Source organism: Bos indicus, chromosome 19 (genome assembly GCF_029378745.1).
Source record: "Bos indicus isolate NIAB-ARS_2022 breed Sahiwal x Tharparkar chromosome 19, NIAB-ARS_B.indTharparkar_mat_pri_1.0, whole genome shotgun sequence".
In the NCBI taxonomy this organism is placed as follows: Eukaryota; Metazoa; Chordata; class Mammalia; order Artiodactyla; family Bovidae; genus Bos; species Bos indicus.
In genome coordinates, this window is record NC_091778.1 from 24,694,646 (window position 1) to 24,709,774 (window position 15,129).

A 15,129-nucleotide genomic window follows, 5' to 3' on the forward strand; every position below is an offset into this window, starting at 1 on the left:
GACCTTTTTTCTTTTATGTATGCAACATTACCACTATAAATGTAGGTAAGAAGGATATATTTCCATAATTTCCCCATTAATGTAATGGGAAATGTTTGTATAATATATAAATGTTTGTATAATAATAGTTTTGAAAATATCTTTTTCAAAAAAGGAAAACAGATCCTTGGTTCCAGAGTACCTGTTTTCTGTGAAAGTGGGCCAATTCTTTCGGAGACCAAACCAGAGTATTTCCCACACTGACAGCAATCACCAAGAGATAGTTGTACAGCTTGAGCATTAATTACATGGCTTCATGAAACACTTGGAGCAAGAGAAACAGCAGTGTAATTAATATTTTCTTAGTGCCTTCAAACAGAGTTGTTGTTTATATAAACAATTCTCATTATTTAAAAAAATGTACTTACTTTGATGGGATAGAACATATAACTTATTAATAAGGAACTACATCCTAATCACCAAAAAGTATAAGACATCAAGCAAAAGCTAGTCTAATTGAAGAAAATAAACAAAAATCAATGAAGAGCTGATTCTCAGATTTTGTTAGCCACACGAGTGGTTGTTTACTTACTTCTAAGAAAATACAGACACTAATCTGAGGGTTGAAAATCTTTTTGTAGGACAGAAGTGAAGTCATCCGACTTCTCTAGTTAATTATCTAGGTCACTTTAGTACCCTGGGACATTCAAAATTCCTGAACACAGGCAAGATCTCTTTTCATTCTCATTTCTGAGAGCACAGGGAGGCACAGGGACTAAAATTAGCTCTCATGTGGAAATTAGCAATTTATTCCATCAGTCTTTGTTGTTCGCTTAACACATCCAGCTCCATAAAACAAAACAGCCTATTGTCAACAGGCTCATGCCTGGTTTCCCCATGATGACTCTTGCTCTGCTATTGATGAATACAGTATCACCATTATGGATGGAGTTTAGAAAGATACATTCTGTAACCATAGTTAAAGTAACAAGCATTGTAACACTGTATAGGCTGAACCTTATGTAACAACAGAGGCTGAAGCCTCCCAACCTTACTCCAATACTGGTTTCTATTCATTAGGTCTTCACCGAGGTGCTAAAAATGGTACAGTCATAAACTATGACACAGCCCTTCAGTGCTAGGACTTTGGTTTTGAAAACAAATCAGTTAAGTGTCATACTCTGTTCAGACTCAACTGACAGGGCTCAAGTAGACTGCAGATGTTCCTATGGGGCTGGGTACTGTGGAAAAGCACAAACTGAAATCTAATTGCAATGGTCAGATATGATTACAACAAAGCAGTGACAGATGCAGGAAAGAGACAGAGAGAGACAAAGGGAGAGAGATCACACCAGCAATCCGTGATACCTTATCAAGTATACCAGGCTTAATAACAGTAAGAATAAACATCCTTTACTAAGTGTCTCCAGTGTGTTAGGTCACTTTGCGCATGTCATTGCTAACCTTTATGACAAACATCCAAAGTATGCCCTTTTATCCCTCCTTTTTAGATGAGGAAATTCAGTCTCAGTAAAGCTAAGAAAATTATCTAAAACCTCACAGCTGATAATTAGCACTCTCAAGACTGGACCTTAGGATGATTCAGTCAGAAGTGCCCCTCTTTCCACACCACATCCTGATTGCCTTCAGAGAGCGCTTCAGGGCTCAACAAATAAACGACACTTCAATCCATCTCAGGTCTAATGTTCTGTCTGGTATTCCTTTTCCATCACTAGCTGGATTTGTATTTTGGCCATTCTTTTTTGTGTATCTTCTTGAGCTAAGTTAAAGTAGGTAACTGTTAGTTGCTCAGTCGTGCCTGACTCTTCGCGACCCCATGGACTGCAGCCCACGAGGCTCCTGTGTCCATGAAATTTTCCAGGCAAGAATACTGGAGTGGGTTGCCATTTCCTTCTCCAGGGGATCTTCCCAACCCAGGGATCGAACCCGGGTCTCCCGTACTGTAGGCAAATTCTTTACCAACTGAGCTACAAGGGAAGCCCGTTAAAGAACATGCTACTGATGCATATAATCATAAATGACTCTTACCTAAATAAGCAGGAAGGGGGATGACGTCCAGAAGGAGGTAGGTCATTTACCCTAAAGAGAAGGACATCTCTTCTACTTCTATCATGTGTGTGTGTAGTCACTCAGTTGTGTCCAGCACTATGTGACCCGTGGACTATAACCCGCCAGGCTCCTCTGTCCATGGAATTCTCCAGGCAAGCATACTGGAGTGGGCTGCCATTCCCTTCTCCAGGGGACATTCCCAACCCAGGGATCAAACCTGGGTTTCTGCATTGCAGGCAGACTCTTTACCATCTGAGCCACCAAATCATAGACCCCTTATGTGCTTATTGCCAACCTAAAATTGGCATAAACTCATACTCTCCCATTGTTAAAATTAAAATAAGAGAAGTTCTCCTCAAGTTTGCTTCATCTTCTTTTCATCCCCTCACAGACAAATTTGCTTCTCCTTGCAAAAACTTTTAAAATTACCTTTGCCTATCACAAAACAACCACTGTGAACATCAGGTTTATGATTTTAAGTCCTCTTCTATGCACAGCATATCTGCAGATACTTTGGTTTCAGTCTGAAACAAAATCATGTTTTATAATCTGCAATACCCATTCCCTGGGCTACGTGGTATTCCACTGTAGGGAACTGCACTGTAAGAATACACAATTTTGGAAATATAAATTATTTCCAATTTTCCTTGTTATAAACAGCTCTGGAATAAACATCTTCAAACATACATTATCTCACTTAAGTATGCTTTTAGAACTGTCAAAGCTGCAATCCTGCCAGCATTTTATCACTATGCCTATTCAACTACATTTTTGCCATTGATGAATAGTATATATTTGATCTTTGCTAATTTGGTCCATTTGTCTTTCTTCTTTTGTAAATTGCCTATTTTTATCCTTAACCTATACATTAAGGTTTTTTCCTTTTTCTTATTGTCGTCTAAGAGTGTTTCACCTTAAGGGAGCTAATTCTTTGCTATACGCTGTAAATACTTAAGACTGTATGTGTTGTCACTTTTACCGTTTCTTGATATGTAAAAGTTTTTATTTCTTAGGCAGTTGAATCCATAAAATTTCTTTTATGAATTCTATCCTTGGAGTTTACTTAGAAAGACTATTCCTATACCCAAAATTCAACAGTTCACCTATATATTTTTTCCTAGCATTTAAATAAAATAAATATACTAAAATCATTAAACCATCAGGAATTTAGTTTGCATAATACATAGGAAAGGGAATCTAATGCACTTTGCCCACAGCTGTTCCAACTGCATCTATTAAAAATCCATTACTAAAATAAATAAATAAAAATCCATTACTTAAAAAAAAAAAAAAGTTTCTGTCTAGTTCCACCCTTAACAACCTGAAATGCTCTTATTCTACATTATAGTCTTTACATGGTGGGGTGGTATCTTACTTAGGAGTCAGGTTCTAAGTAACCCTGTAAAGTGAAAATCCAAAATAACACTGTGACATCTCTTTAATCATTCACAGCACTGTAATGTTCACATTATGAGGAAGACACAGGAGTCAAGACTGATTAAGAATAGAAGATTCACCCTGTCCACTCTACACTCCCTCTGGGAGGTTCAGTACTGAGTAGAGTGCAGGCTGGACTCACTCTATTGAATGTACACATGCTGTTTAGACATGAACGCCACTTTTTGCCAGACAATGGGGGCCCATTCCTGTGGTAATACTTTGCTAATGTTTTAATTCCTTGAACTTCACAGTATATTAAATACCCATCTGGGAGAGTTTATACTCCTTCACCTTTCCATCATCCATTTAGAATATTTGCTTTGACCATCTTTTCTTTGAATAAAAGACATGTCATGTCATTTTCTTTCACAAAAACCTCAGGAGGATTCTGATTTGGGGAAAAAGTGACATATTAACTGTATTGAGCTCTCCCATCCAAAAATATACCATGTCCCTAGATTTACTGTCTCCCCTAGACACCTGAGAGCAATTCTGTTGCTTTATGCACACAGTCTTAACGTATTTCTTTGCCGAGTATCTGCCTATTCCTCTTTGTTACTGTGTACAGGATCTTTTATTGTAATTATATTTTCCAACTAGTATCTGGAAAGCTATCAATTTTCCTTTATTTATTTATATACGTTTAAAACATATGTATATATGTATATTTTATTCAGTAATCATTTGAAAAATTTTAGGTGATTCTCAAATGTTTCTTCAGGTAGACAATAATCAAGCCATCTGTAAAACTGCAATTCTTTTTCTTTCTAATCTTTGAACTCAATAAATAAGAGAAGCAGAAGACTGAGTTAGAGAGTTCCAACTCAGTCACTTCTAGTGTTAGAAGCTTGTGCAAGCTATTTAAAAACAATATGTGTTCATGTTTGCAGATTAAAAAGTTCAAAATATATCATTAAATCAAACCCATTGATTATCTTATTTAGGCTCTCTATCAGTAGTTCTTAACCTTTTCTGGGTCAGCTACTCTTTTAAAAGTGAAGTTCTAAATTATAGGTTAAAGATTTAAGTCCTTCATGGACAGAGGAGCCTGGTGGGCTACAGTTCATGGGGTCGCAAAGATTTGGACACGACTTAGCAACTAAACAACAACTCCAAGAAAAAGAGCACATATAAAAAGTATTTTTGCCTAATTGTCTTTGAAGCATTCACTGATCCTCTGAAAATCCCTAGGCCATTGTTGTTTATTTCTATCTACTTGGTTCGAACTACAAAGAAAAATGTCTCTGAACTATATCAAACACTTAAGTCTTCTGAAAGTTATTCCTCTCAGAAGACAAAAGACAAACGTGTTTTCTTTTTTTAATAAATTGAGCCTTTTTGTCTTCTATTTTACTTTTCTTTAATTTGGAGGGAAGCCTCATTTCTAGCATGATTTTGCCCATCCCTTTATTTTTTATTGGCAATTTTAAGTTTTGAGCATGGTATCTATAAATGGCATATAGTTAAGATTTTAAAGAATTATTCTCATGCATTCAGCAAACATTTATTGAATGTCTACTACTTGTCAGACACCAATACCATTCAGATATGTTGTGATAACAGATGTTGTGGTCTGCTCTGAGTGATTTTTTAAAAAATATAAATCTTAAAGCCATCTTAAAAATCTAACCATTTTAAAAATCTTCCTCTGGTTCCTTAAAGTCTGAGCAATCACGTTCATTCTTATTTGCATGCTATGAAAGGCTCTTTGTGACCTGTTCTTTGTCTTCCTTTCGGTCTCATCTCCCAGTATTCCCTAAGCTGTTATCCTATACCCACTTTAGCCCCATCTAATGCAGCTCTGCAAATGTACCAGGCCTTTCACAAAATTCTGTTCTCTGTACTTGGAACTCTTCCGCCCTTCTATTCAGCCATCAGAATTCAGTTCAAAGACCAAGGCCTTCACTAATACCACCTCCAAATCACCATGGGTCCTTCTCTTCAGACTTCCGTTTTCAATTGTCTACCCAATACCCCACCTTGGATACTGCATAGACTTTTCAGATTCGATGTGCCCCCAAATGAAAATATATCATCTCCCCTAAACCAGCTCATTCTGCCTTGTTCCTTACTGCAGTAAACAGCACTATCACCTAATCTCTTGCTAAATTGAGGTCACTTGGCTCATTCTTAATTTCTACCATGTCCTGCTAATCCTATTCATCAATTTCTCTCAAATTCATCCAGTGATCTATATCCCTCCTCCCTCTACCGAGTTAGGCCATCAATATATCTAATGTGGATTACTGAAACCAGTCCCTACTTACTCACTTATACTTCCAGTCTTAATTCCCCCTGCAATCCATCTTCTACAGTGCTCCTAGATTACATCTATCTAAACAATTCTGGTCCATCCTAAAGGAGATCAGTCCTGGGTGTTCATTGGAAGGACTGATGTTGAAGCTGAAACTCCAATACTTTGACTACCTGATGTGAAAAGCTGACTTATTTGAAAAGACCCTGATGCTGGGAAAGATTGAGAGTAGGAGGAGAAGGGGACGACAGAGGATCAGGTGGTTGGATGGCATCACCGACACAATGGACATGGGTCTGGGTGGACTCTGGGAGTTGGTGATGGACAGGGAGGCCTGGCGTGCTGTGGTTCATGGGGTCACAAAGAGTAGGACACGACTGAGTGACTGAACTGAACTGAAACAATTCTGAATGCTACTGACTTGCTTTAAAACTTAAGTAGATAAGGATGGGGATGGGTAATTCTGAAGACACAAGAACTCACCGCACATGAGCCTAAGATAAATCCCAAACTCACGGCCTTATACAGCAGTGCAAGCATCGCCCTCTCAGCCTCACCTCTGGTCATGTGTCCACCACACCTCAGCAGCTTTTCCAGTCCCCCACAACTCTGTGCTCTTCACACGTGCCACTCCCTCTGCCTGTAACACTCTTCTTTCTACCTGGCTCATTCTTCAGAACACAACTAAGACCACTTTTCTGTTTCAAATTATTCTCTAAATCCCAAGGTTGGGGTCAGGTTTCCCTTCTGTGTGATTCCACTGCGTGCTCCACAGGCTCGGCCACACTGAAGGCTAACTGCTTCTTTGTCCACTTCCTCCACTAGTGTGTCAACTCCAAACATGGCCATGACCAGGTCTTTCTTGTTTACTGCAGCTTTCCCAGAACATGGCACAAAATAGTTAAAAAAAAATCAACAGATATTTAATAATTAAGCACATAATAAAAAAAAAAAGCAAAATAAAAAAAATTAAGTACAAAAATAAGTATAGAGAAGAAACAAAGAATAACAAAACTGTATTTGTTCTAAAGCTACTAGGATAAACAAACCTCCACAGACATAATTATGAAATAAAGGTTTAAGAACAATGGTAGAGGTGATCTAAACACAGAGAAACACCAACTCAGTATTTTCAGAGTGATCTCGGAAATAAGGTGCCAAAGTTGAATCTTTAGAACTCTTATTTAAATATATTTTTAATTTCCAGTTTGAAGTTTGTTTTCTAAGATGCTTAATATAGTAACATGGTAAGTAATATAAGCATTCATACATGGAGCTGTGCTCAACTTTCACTGAGTGAAATAGACAATAAAGCTTGGAAATCATAGTTCTAGGGTATTTGACTTAACCTTGTATATTGGTGGGAGGGTGGTGTCACAGATCTCTCTGAGAAACTGGTGAAAACCAAGGATTATATCCCAGAAAAATAATATAAATACATATATATGTATTATATATATATATAAAGTTTTAGGATTTGTAGGATACCTTAGCCCCAGTTAAGTCCTGCCCTGGGGCCTCCACTCCTACAAGTCCGCCAGGAGGAAGGCTGAGGTCAGCAAAACGCCTCAAGCCTTCTGATCCTATTGTTCCTGACCTTCCCACTTCTCCCCAAATCCTGCTCTTCTTCCTCCCCACAGGTGAATCAACACATTTTCCCCAGGCAGGCTTGAAATTTCCACCCTCCTCTGTAACTCACATAGAATTTAGGATGGCAGTTAAAGATCTCCTTCTCAAGGGTGTAACACAAACATCAGTTATTCCCATACCATTATCATCATCTCTGCCATTTCCTGAAGCACCATACCTATTATTTTCTTAATTTTTAGTAATTAACTTTTAAACTTGAATTTAGTGACATCTTAAGTAATACTGAAGTGAAATCAGTTTTGAGGTCCTGGTTATTATTCTACCTCACAACAAAATAAATATACACTTAAAATAAGGACCTCAGACGCCCATCAGGTCTGAGGGCACAATCCTAAGCTTTCTGCAGTTACCCTGCTGAGTAAGCAATAATCTGGACATCAAGAGGTTTTTCTTGTTGTTGCTTTCTGGGGTTTTTTAAGTCAGAAGGAAACTTAAAAGCCTTTGGTCCAGTTTTATTTAATAGATTAAAAAGCTAAAACAGAAGTGATTTGTCCAAGGTCAGATGAGAAGTTCAAGGAAAAGTATAGAATTAGTATTCAGGTTTACTATCAGTCCAGTATACTTTCCACTACGCAGGGTCCATTCAAATTAGACTAGAATAATACTGTATCAAGAATTCTTCATCTGTTACCTACCTCACTCTTCCATTCAGATTTATCTGAACATGCTGCTTAAAATCTGGATATTTGGTTGCCAGATATGCAAAGTCAGGAGGTTTGTCCTTGTATCTATTTCTTGCATGCATTGATTTACTCAGAGCCATCTTTAAAAAGAAAAAAAAAGGGCGGGAATCAGCATATTTAGTTAAACAAAATCAACAAGAAAAGTTGTGGTTGCCAAGTCAACAGTTACAGCCAACACATCTTCGCTAATCAAGTGAGAAAGAAGAAGCTATATTTTTAAAAGTATACAACAAATAAGCACATGAAAAGATGTTCTATGTCATTAGGGAAACACAAATCAAAACCATAGTAAGCTATCAATTCATACACAATGGGATGGCTATTATTAAAAAAGAGAGAGAGAGAATAGCAAGTACTGGCGAGCACGTGAAGAAACTGGAGCCCTCAGGCATTGCAGGTGGGAATGAACATGGTATGACCGCTGTGGAAAGGTTTGGTGGTTCTTTAAAAAATTAAACATTACCATATGATCCAGCAATTCCAATCCCATGTATAGATCCAAAGGAACTGAAAGCAGAGATTCAAATAAGTACTTGGAATGCTCACAGCCTTTCCATACTGTTCATGGGGGAAAAGCTGGCTTAAAACTCAACATTCAAAAAACGAAAATCATGGCATCCAGTCCCATCACTTCATGGCAAATAGATGGGGAAACAATGAAAACAGTGACAAACTTTATTTTCTTGGGCTCCAAAATCGCTGCAGATGGTGACTGCAGCCATGAAATTAAAAGACGCTTGCTCCTTGAAAGAAAAGCTATGACCAACCTAGACAGCATATTAAAAAGCAGAGACATTACTTTGCCAACAAAGGTTTGTATAGTCAAAGCTATGGTTTTTCCAGTAGTCATATATGGATGTGAGAGTTGGACCATAAAGAAAGCTGAGCGCCAAAGAATTGATGCTTTTGATCTGTGGTGTTGGAGAAGACCCTTGAGTGTACCCTGGACAGCAAGGAGATCAAACCAGTCAATCCTGAAGGAAATCAGTCCTGAATATTCATTGGAAGGACTGATGAGGAAGCTGAAGCTCCAAAACTTTGGCCACCTAATGGGAAGAACTGACTCATTTGAAAAGACCCTGATGCTGGGAAAGATTTAATGAAAGGAATGACAGAGGATGAGATGGTTGGATGGTACCACTGACTCAATGGACCTGAGTTTGAGCAAGCCTCAGGAGTTGGGGAAGCCTGGTGGGCTGCAGTCCACGGGGTCACAAGGAGTTGGACATGACTGAGCAACTGAACTGAACTGACTGAATGTTCATGGCAGAGTTATTCACAATGGTTAAAAGGTGGGATGCAACTTCACATATCCACAAGCAGACAAATAATCAAAATGTGGGAAGTATATACATTGGAATATTATTCAACCCTAAAGGGATGAATTCAGACACACACTACAACATGTATGAACCTTAAAAACATTATGCTAAGGGCAATAAGCCACACACAGGAGGGCAAATACTCTATTATTACACTTATATGAAGAGCCAACAATAGGCAAATTCATACAGAGTGGAATAGAGGTTACTGGGAGTGGGAGGAGGGTGGAACGGTGAATTACTGTTTAATGGTATATGGTTTGTGTTTAGAATGATGAAAAACTCATAGAAATGGATGGTAGTAATGGTTGCACAATACTGTGAATATACTTAAAGCCACTGAATGGTACACTTAAAAAAGGTTAAAATGGTAAATTTTGTTATATGTATTTTACCACAATTTTAAAAAACGTATATGCAACATATGATGAATCCTTTTCTTTTAAACCCAGGGAAGAAAATTGAAACCCTTTAAAAGCATCAAAGTGGGACTTCCCTAGTGGTCCAGTGGCTAAGACTCCAGGCTCCCAATGCAGGGGCCCCAAGTTCAATCCCTGGTCAGGGAACCAGATCCCATATGCTGCAACTAAGACCTGGTGCAGCCAAATAAATAAATAATAAAAGCATCAGCGTGGCAGAAGGCAATATAATCTACCACCAAGAACACTACCGTCAGAGGTTTGAAGTCACTAGAGTTCCAAAAAACATCTTTTTCTTTTTTTAACTTCCTGATTTCAAACTCTACCAAAAAACATCTTCTATTCCAACTTCTTTTATAAATTTCAGTCTTGCCATTTCTAGGTAGCTAAAACCAAATGAAAACAAAAATTTTGTTTTCCTTGAGAATACACAGAAGAAAAAAGTTAACACATTTATAGCAAGAAATAAAAACCAGAAAAGTCACTGCAGTAGTTGAGTAACTCTCTAAGCAGTTGGTAATTTTATTTAGTGTATATCTCTAGATGGTAGGTGATTTTTCTTTTCTTTATATCATTCTGCATTTTCTACTTTTTTCATAACACACATTCATCTAAATGGTACTATGTAAGTCAGAATCCTAAGAGTCATCTGATAGTTCTCTATCCCTCTTGTATTCCAAAAATTAACAGTCATATGGATTTTACCTGCTAAATATCTCTCCGATCCGTCTATTTCTCCCCAGGCTCACCGACAGCAGCCCACACAATCTGCCCATACTGCTACAGCAGCCCGTTAACTGGTCTCCATGAACCCACGCTTTTCCTCTCCACGCCTTTTTCCACCATGCAGGGATCATTTCTAAACACAAATCTCACTGTGTCCTCCTCCCATGCCCACTTGCTCAAAACTTTACTTTTAGGAGAAAAACAAAAAACATTACTTCAGCATATACACAAGACCCAGCACAGTGCAGCTTCAGCATGAGCTGAAGTCTCGCCCTTGCTCTTCTTTCTCTCCCTCCACTCGGGCAATAGGGTCTTTACACAGATTACCCCTTTTGTCTGTAACGTTCTTTCCTCCCCCTCTTCACCTGATTAATTCCTACTCATCCTTACTACCACAATTCAAGCATCTCCTCTTCACGAAGGTCCTTCTTTCCTTAATTTCCCCAGGTCAGCCATAGCAGCTACTGTAAACTCTTAGGGCGTCCCTGGTGGCTCAGTGCTCAAGAACCCACTGCCAATGAAGGAAACACGGGTTGGATCCCTGGGTCGGGAGGATCCCCTAGAGACAGAAATGGCAACCCATTCCAGTATTCTTGCCTAAAAAATCACATGGATAGAGAAGCGTGAACGCTACAATCCAAGAGGCTGCAAGAGTCGACATGACTTAGCAACTAAACAATAGAATCTCCTAGCAGTAAGCACATTTCCTTTGCAGGCTTTGTTAGAAATATAACTTTACATGGTTATAAATGTTAACACTCTCTCTCACTCAGGTTTTTGATAGCTTTTCACATTTAAGAACCATTTTCAAAAAAGAATTGTCTTCATTGCAGACAATCGAAATCATGCAGCTAACTGCCCACCAGACCACTCACTTGAAAGGCTCAAAAGCACTTCATGCACAACATGTCCAAAATGAAACCATTTCTACCCACCCCAAATAGGTCCTCCTCTAATCTTCCCTATTTTGCTGAATGACACCAAGATCTTCCTCATGGCACAAAAGCAAGAAACCTTCAGCACCTTTTCTACCTCACCTCCTCCATTTCAAACACACTATGTCCTGATTATTCTGTCTCCTAATTATATCTTGGCCCATTTTTTGGAGAAGGAAATATCTTCCTTCTCCAAAAGGATACTTCCAAAGTATCCTTTTTTTTTTTTTCTCCAGAATTTTTATTGTATTTCATTTTTTTAATTTCAATCATTTATTTTTTAATGGAAGGATAATTGCTTTACAGACACTCCAATATTCTTGCCTGGACAATTCCATGGACACAGGAGCCTGGGAAGCTATAGTCCATGGGGTCACAGAGTTGGACACGACTGAGCGACTAACACTTTCACTTCATTTTCATCCATTTTTCACCCTTCGCAACTCCACATCTCTAGGCCAGAGATCATAATCATCTCTTTCTTGGCTGACTACAATAGCCTCTAACTGATGTCTCTCTAACCACTCTTGCCCTAACAATCCACTTCATCCTGGTGACAACATACCCCTCCTCCCACTCCAATGCAAAACTGAACATTCCTAGGTAAATCCCTTCAGCAGCTTCCTAAAGCTTTTAGGCTGATGAAACTCAAAATAATTAACAAGCCACACATAAATCTATCCCTCCAAACTCCTTTGTTGCCACTTTCTCCTCCCTGTCCGGTGTACATCACAGAACACACATGACACTCTGAATACACATGGACAAATTAAACTACAGATACGGTAAAATCACTCCCTCCATTATTCAACCCTCTTGGTCAGAAAAGATACACATCGAATCAATAAAGCCACTTCTTTGCTAGGAGCTCCCTATACAGGCAATGGGTTCTTAACTAAATCTACCCCATTCCTCAGAGTTTAACTGAGTGTCAGCCCTTACCTGGCATCAGCCTTGTCACTCTCTTCTCTCCACACTTTTCTCTTTCTGGCTCATTCTGCTGTAGCCACACAGGCTTCCTCGTTGTTTCTCTACCAAGTCTGGCACACTCCTGCCTCAGGGGTTCTGTACTTGCTGTCTGGTCTGCACGAGTTGCTCTTCCCCCAGAAATACATACATGCAAGGTACCCTCAGCTTGTTCAGGTCTTTGATCAAACCTCACTTTCTTACTGATACCTTTTCTGCTAAGTGCCAAGTTGCTTCAGTCGTGTCCAACTCTGGGCGACCCCATAGACGGCAGCCCACCAGGCTCCCCCGTCCCTGGGATTCTCCAGGCAAGAACACTGGAATGGGTTGCCATTTCCTTCTCCAATGCATGAAAGTGAAAAGTGAAAGTGAAGTCGCTCAGTCGTATCCAACTCTTAGCGACCCCATGGACTGCAGCCTACTAGGCCCCTCCGTCCATGGGATTTTCCAGGCAAGAGTACTGGAGTGGGGTGCCACTGCCTTCTCCGACCTTTTCTGAGTACCCCCATTTAAATGAGCAGCGAGTGAACCCTTTGTCTCCTTTAGTTGCTTCAGTCTTCTTCAGAGAACTTGCCCATCTGACATTCCATATATTTTACTTTTTAAAATTTGCCTTGCCAGTAAGCTTCATGAGGGAAAATACTTTGTCTATCTTTTTCACTGCGATATCCCAGAGCCTAAAGTAGGACCTGGAGAGTAGGTAAGCAATAAGTGTTTTTTGGTTGAAAGCACAATGGAACTCTTACACTGTCCAGGGCACTTAAAACACAGAACTCTCATTCTTGATAAGCAGCCCCCATCTTGAGTCTCTAAAAGGTTCAGGCCTAGGACTGAACCTTTTTCTTCCGGGTTACCCAAGTCAGTGCAGAAAGCCAAAGTGGTAGACCTTCATTTAAGTAAGCTGACGCTTCCACTTTCTTTCATCTTTCCCATCTCCATGCTTCTGTTTCCTTGGTTCCTCCCGACCCTCAATATTCCTCTTCAACTATCACTCGTTACTTAATACATAATTCTGTAAAATAAATTCTGCTCTCAGAACTTTTAATTCCTTCTGCACAGATCCCTACCACTTCTAATTTCTATTTTCTCTCGTCTCCCTTTCTCATAAATCCGACTTTTTCCACAGTTCCGCCACTGCCAGTTCTCCATCTCTTCCACTCCTTTCACGTGCTCACCTTACCTACTCATACTGTTTTCCCGCCTCAGTTTTGGATCTCTCTAAACCGCCTCCGCCTAGGGGGTCTTTCCTTCTCAGTACCAGTCTCCATTCTATTTGCCAACTCCTCCCACCCATCCCCACCACACAGACGCCCCCGCGCACGCACGCACGCACACACACACACACACACAATCAGGTCTCTCTCCCTAGATCCCAAAGCCAGCACCTCACAGGCCCAGAAACTGGGAACAGGGAACCTGGGTGCTACAAAGGTTAAGTGGACTCGCAACCCATATGAGTGATATTAAGTGACTCACCTCTGAAGTCAAAGTTCCTGCCAGACGACTAGTATAGTGCGGACCTCTACAACCCCAGAGTCTTAACCACCCGCTGCGCGAAGATCCTAGAAACGCAGATGTTACGCTCCCAGTGCGCCGCCATCTTGGGCCTCCATTCAGCCTCGTGATTGGACAGGTAATTATCGCGAGATCTGTAGCAGTTTCCGAAGAAAGAAGAAACTGTCGCGAGACCTGGAGTTTGCGGCTCTTTCTGTTAGAGGGAGAGGGAGCGTGCTAGCAAGTTTTTTCAGATTGTGTTAGTTTCGGGTGTACAGCATAGTGAAGCAGTTATCCATATAAATATATCCACTCTTTTTAAGATTTTTTTCGCATATAGGCCATTGCAGAGTATTGAGTAGCGGTCTCTGTGCTGTAGGTTCTTATTAGTTATCTATTGATTTTTTCTATAGTAGTGTGAGCCAGAGGTGGCAAGAATATACAGAAGAACTATACAAAAAAAAAAAATCTTAATGACCCCAGATAACCTCAATGGTGTGATCACTCACCTAGAGCCAGACATCCTGGCATGCAAAGTCAAGTTGGCCTTAGGAAGCATCGCCACAAGCAGCTAGTGGAGGTGCTGGAATTCTTCTGTTGCTGCTAGGTTGTGTCCAGCTCTTTGTGACCCTATGGACTGCAGCACACCAGGCTTCCCTGTCCTTCACTATCTCCCTGAGTTAGCTCAAGTTCATGTCCATTGAGTCAATGATGCCATCCAGCCATCTTATCCTCTGTCATCCCCTTCTCCTCCTGCCTTCAATCTTTCTCAGAATCATGGTCTTTTCCAATGAGTTGGCACTTTGCATCAGGTGGCCAAAGTATTGGAGCTTTAGCTTCAGCATCCATCCTTCTGATGAATATTCAGGTTGAACCACGGTTCAAAGGCATCAATTCTTTGGTGTTCAACCTTTTTTATTGTCCAGGTCTCACATCTGTACATGACTACTGGGAAAACCACAGCTTTGACTATACGTACCAAATCCTAAGAGATGATGCTGTGAAAGTGCTGCACTCAATATATTATCAAATTTGGAAAAGTCAGCAGTGGCCACAAGATTGGAAAAGGTCAGTTTTCATTCTAATCCCAAATAAGGGCAATGCCAAAGAATGTTCAAACTACTGCACAGTTGCACTCATTTCACATGCTAGCAAGGTCATGCTCAAAATTCTCCAAGCTAGGTTTCAACA

The 15,129-nt window shown here is 39.9% G+C and overlaps 1 protein-coding gene across 2 annotated transcripts in view; it reads right to left on the reverse strand.

Moving 5' to 3' along the window:
- METTL16 (methyltransferase 16, RNA N6-adenosine) overlaps window positions 1-14,076 on the reverse strand; it is a 69,210-nt gene extending 55,134 nt beyond the window's left edge. For both annotated transcript variants that reach the window (XR_002183012.2, XM_019981590.2), the window contains exons 1-2: window positions 13,921-14,076; window positions 8,029-8,156 (exon numbers count right to left, since the gene is read on the reverse strand). Coding sequence is in view for 1 of the 2 variants with exons in the window: in XM_019981590.2 (XP_019837149.2) it covers window positions 8,029-8,156 (128 nt within the window). In the remaining variant the exon portion in view is untranslated. The remainder of the gene's footprint in view (window positions 1-8,028; window positions 8,157-13,920) is intronic.
- Between the last annotated feature and the right edge of the window lie 1,053 nt (window positions 14,077-15,129).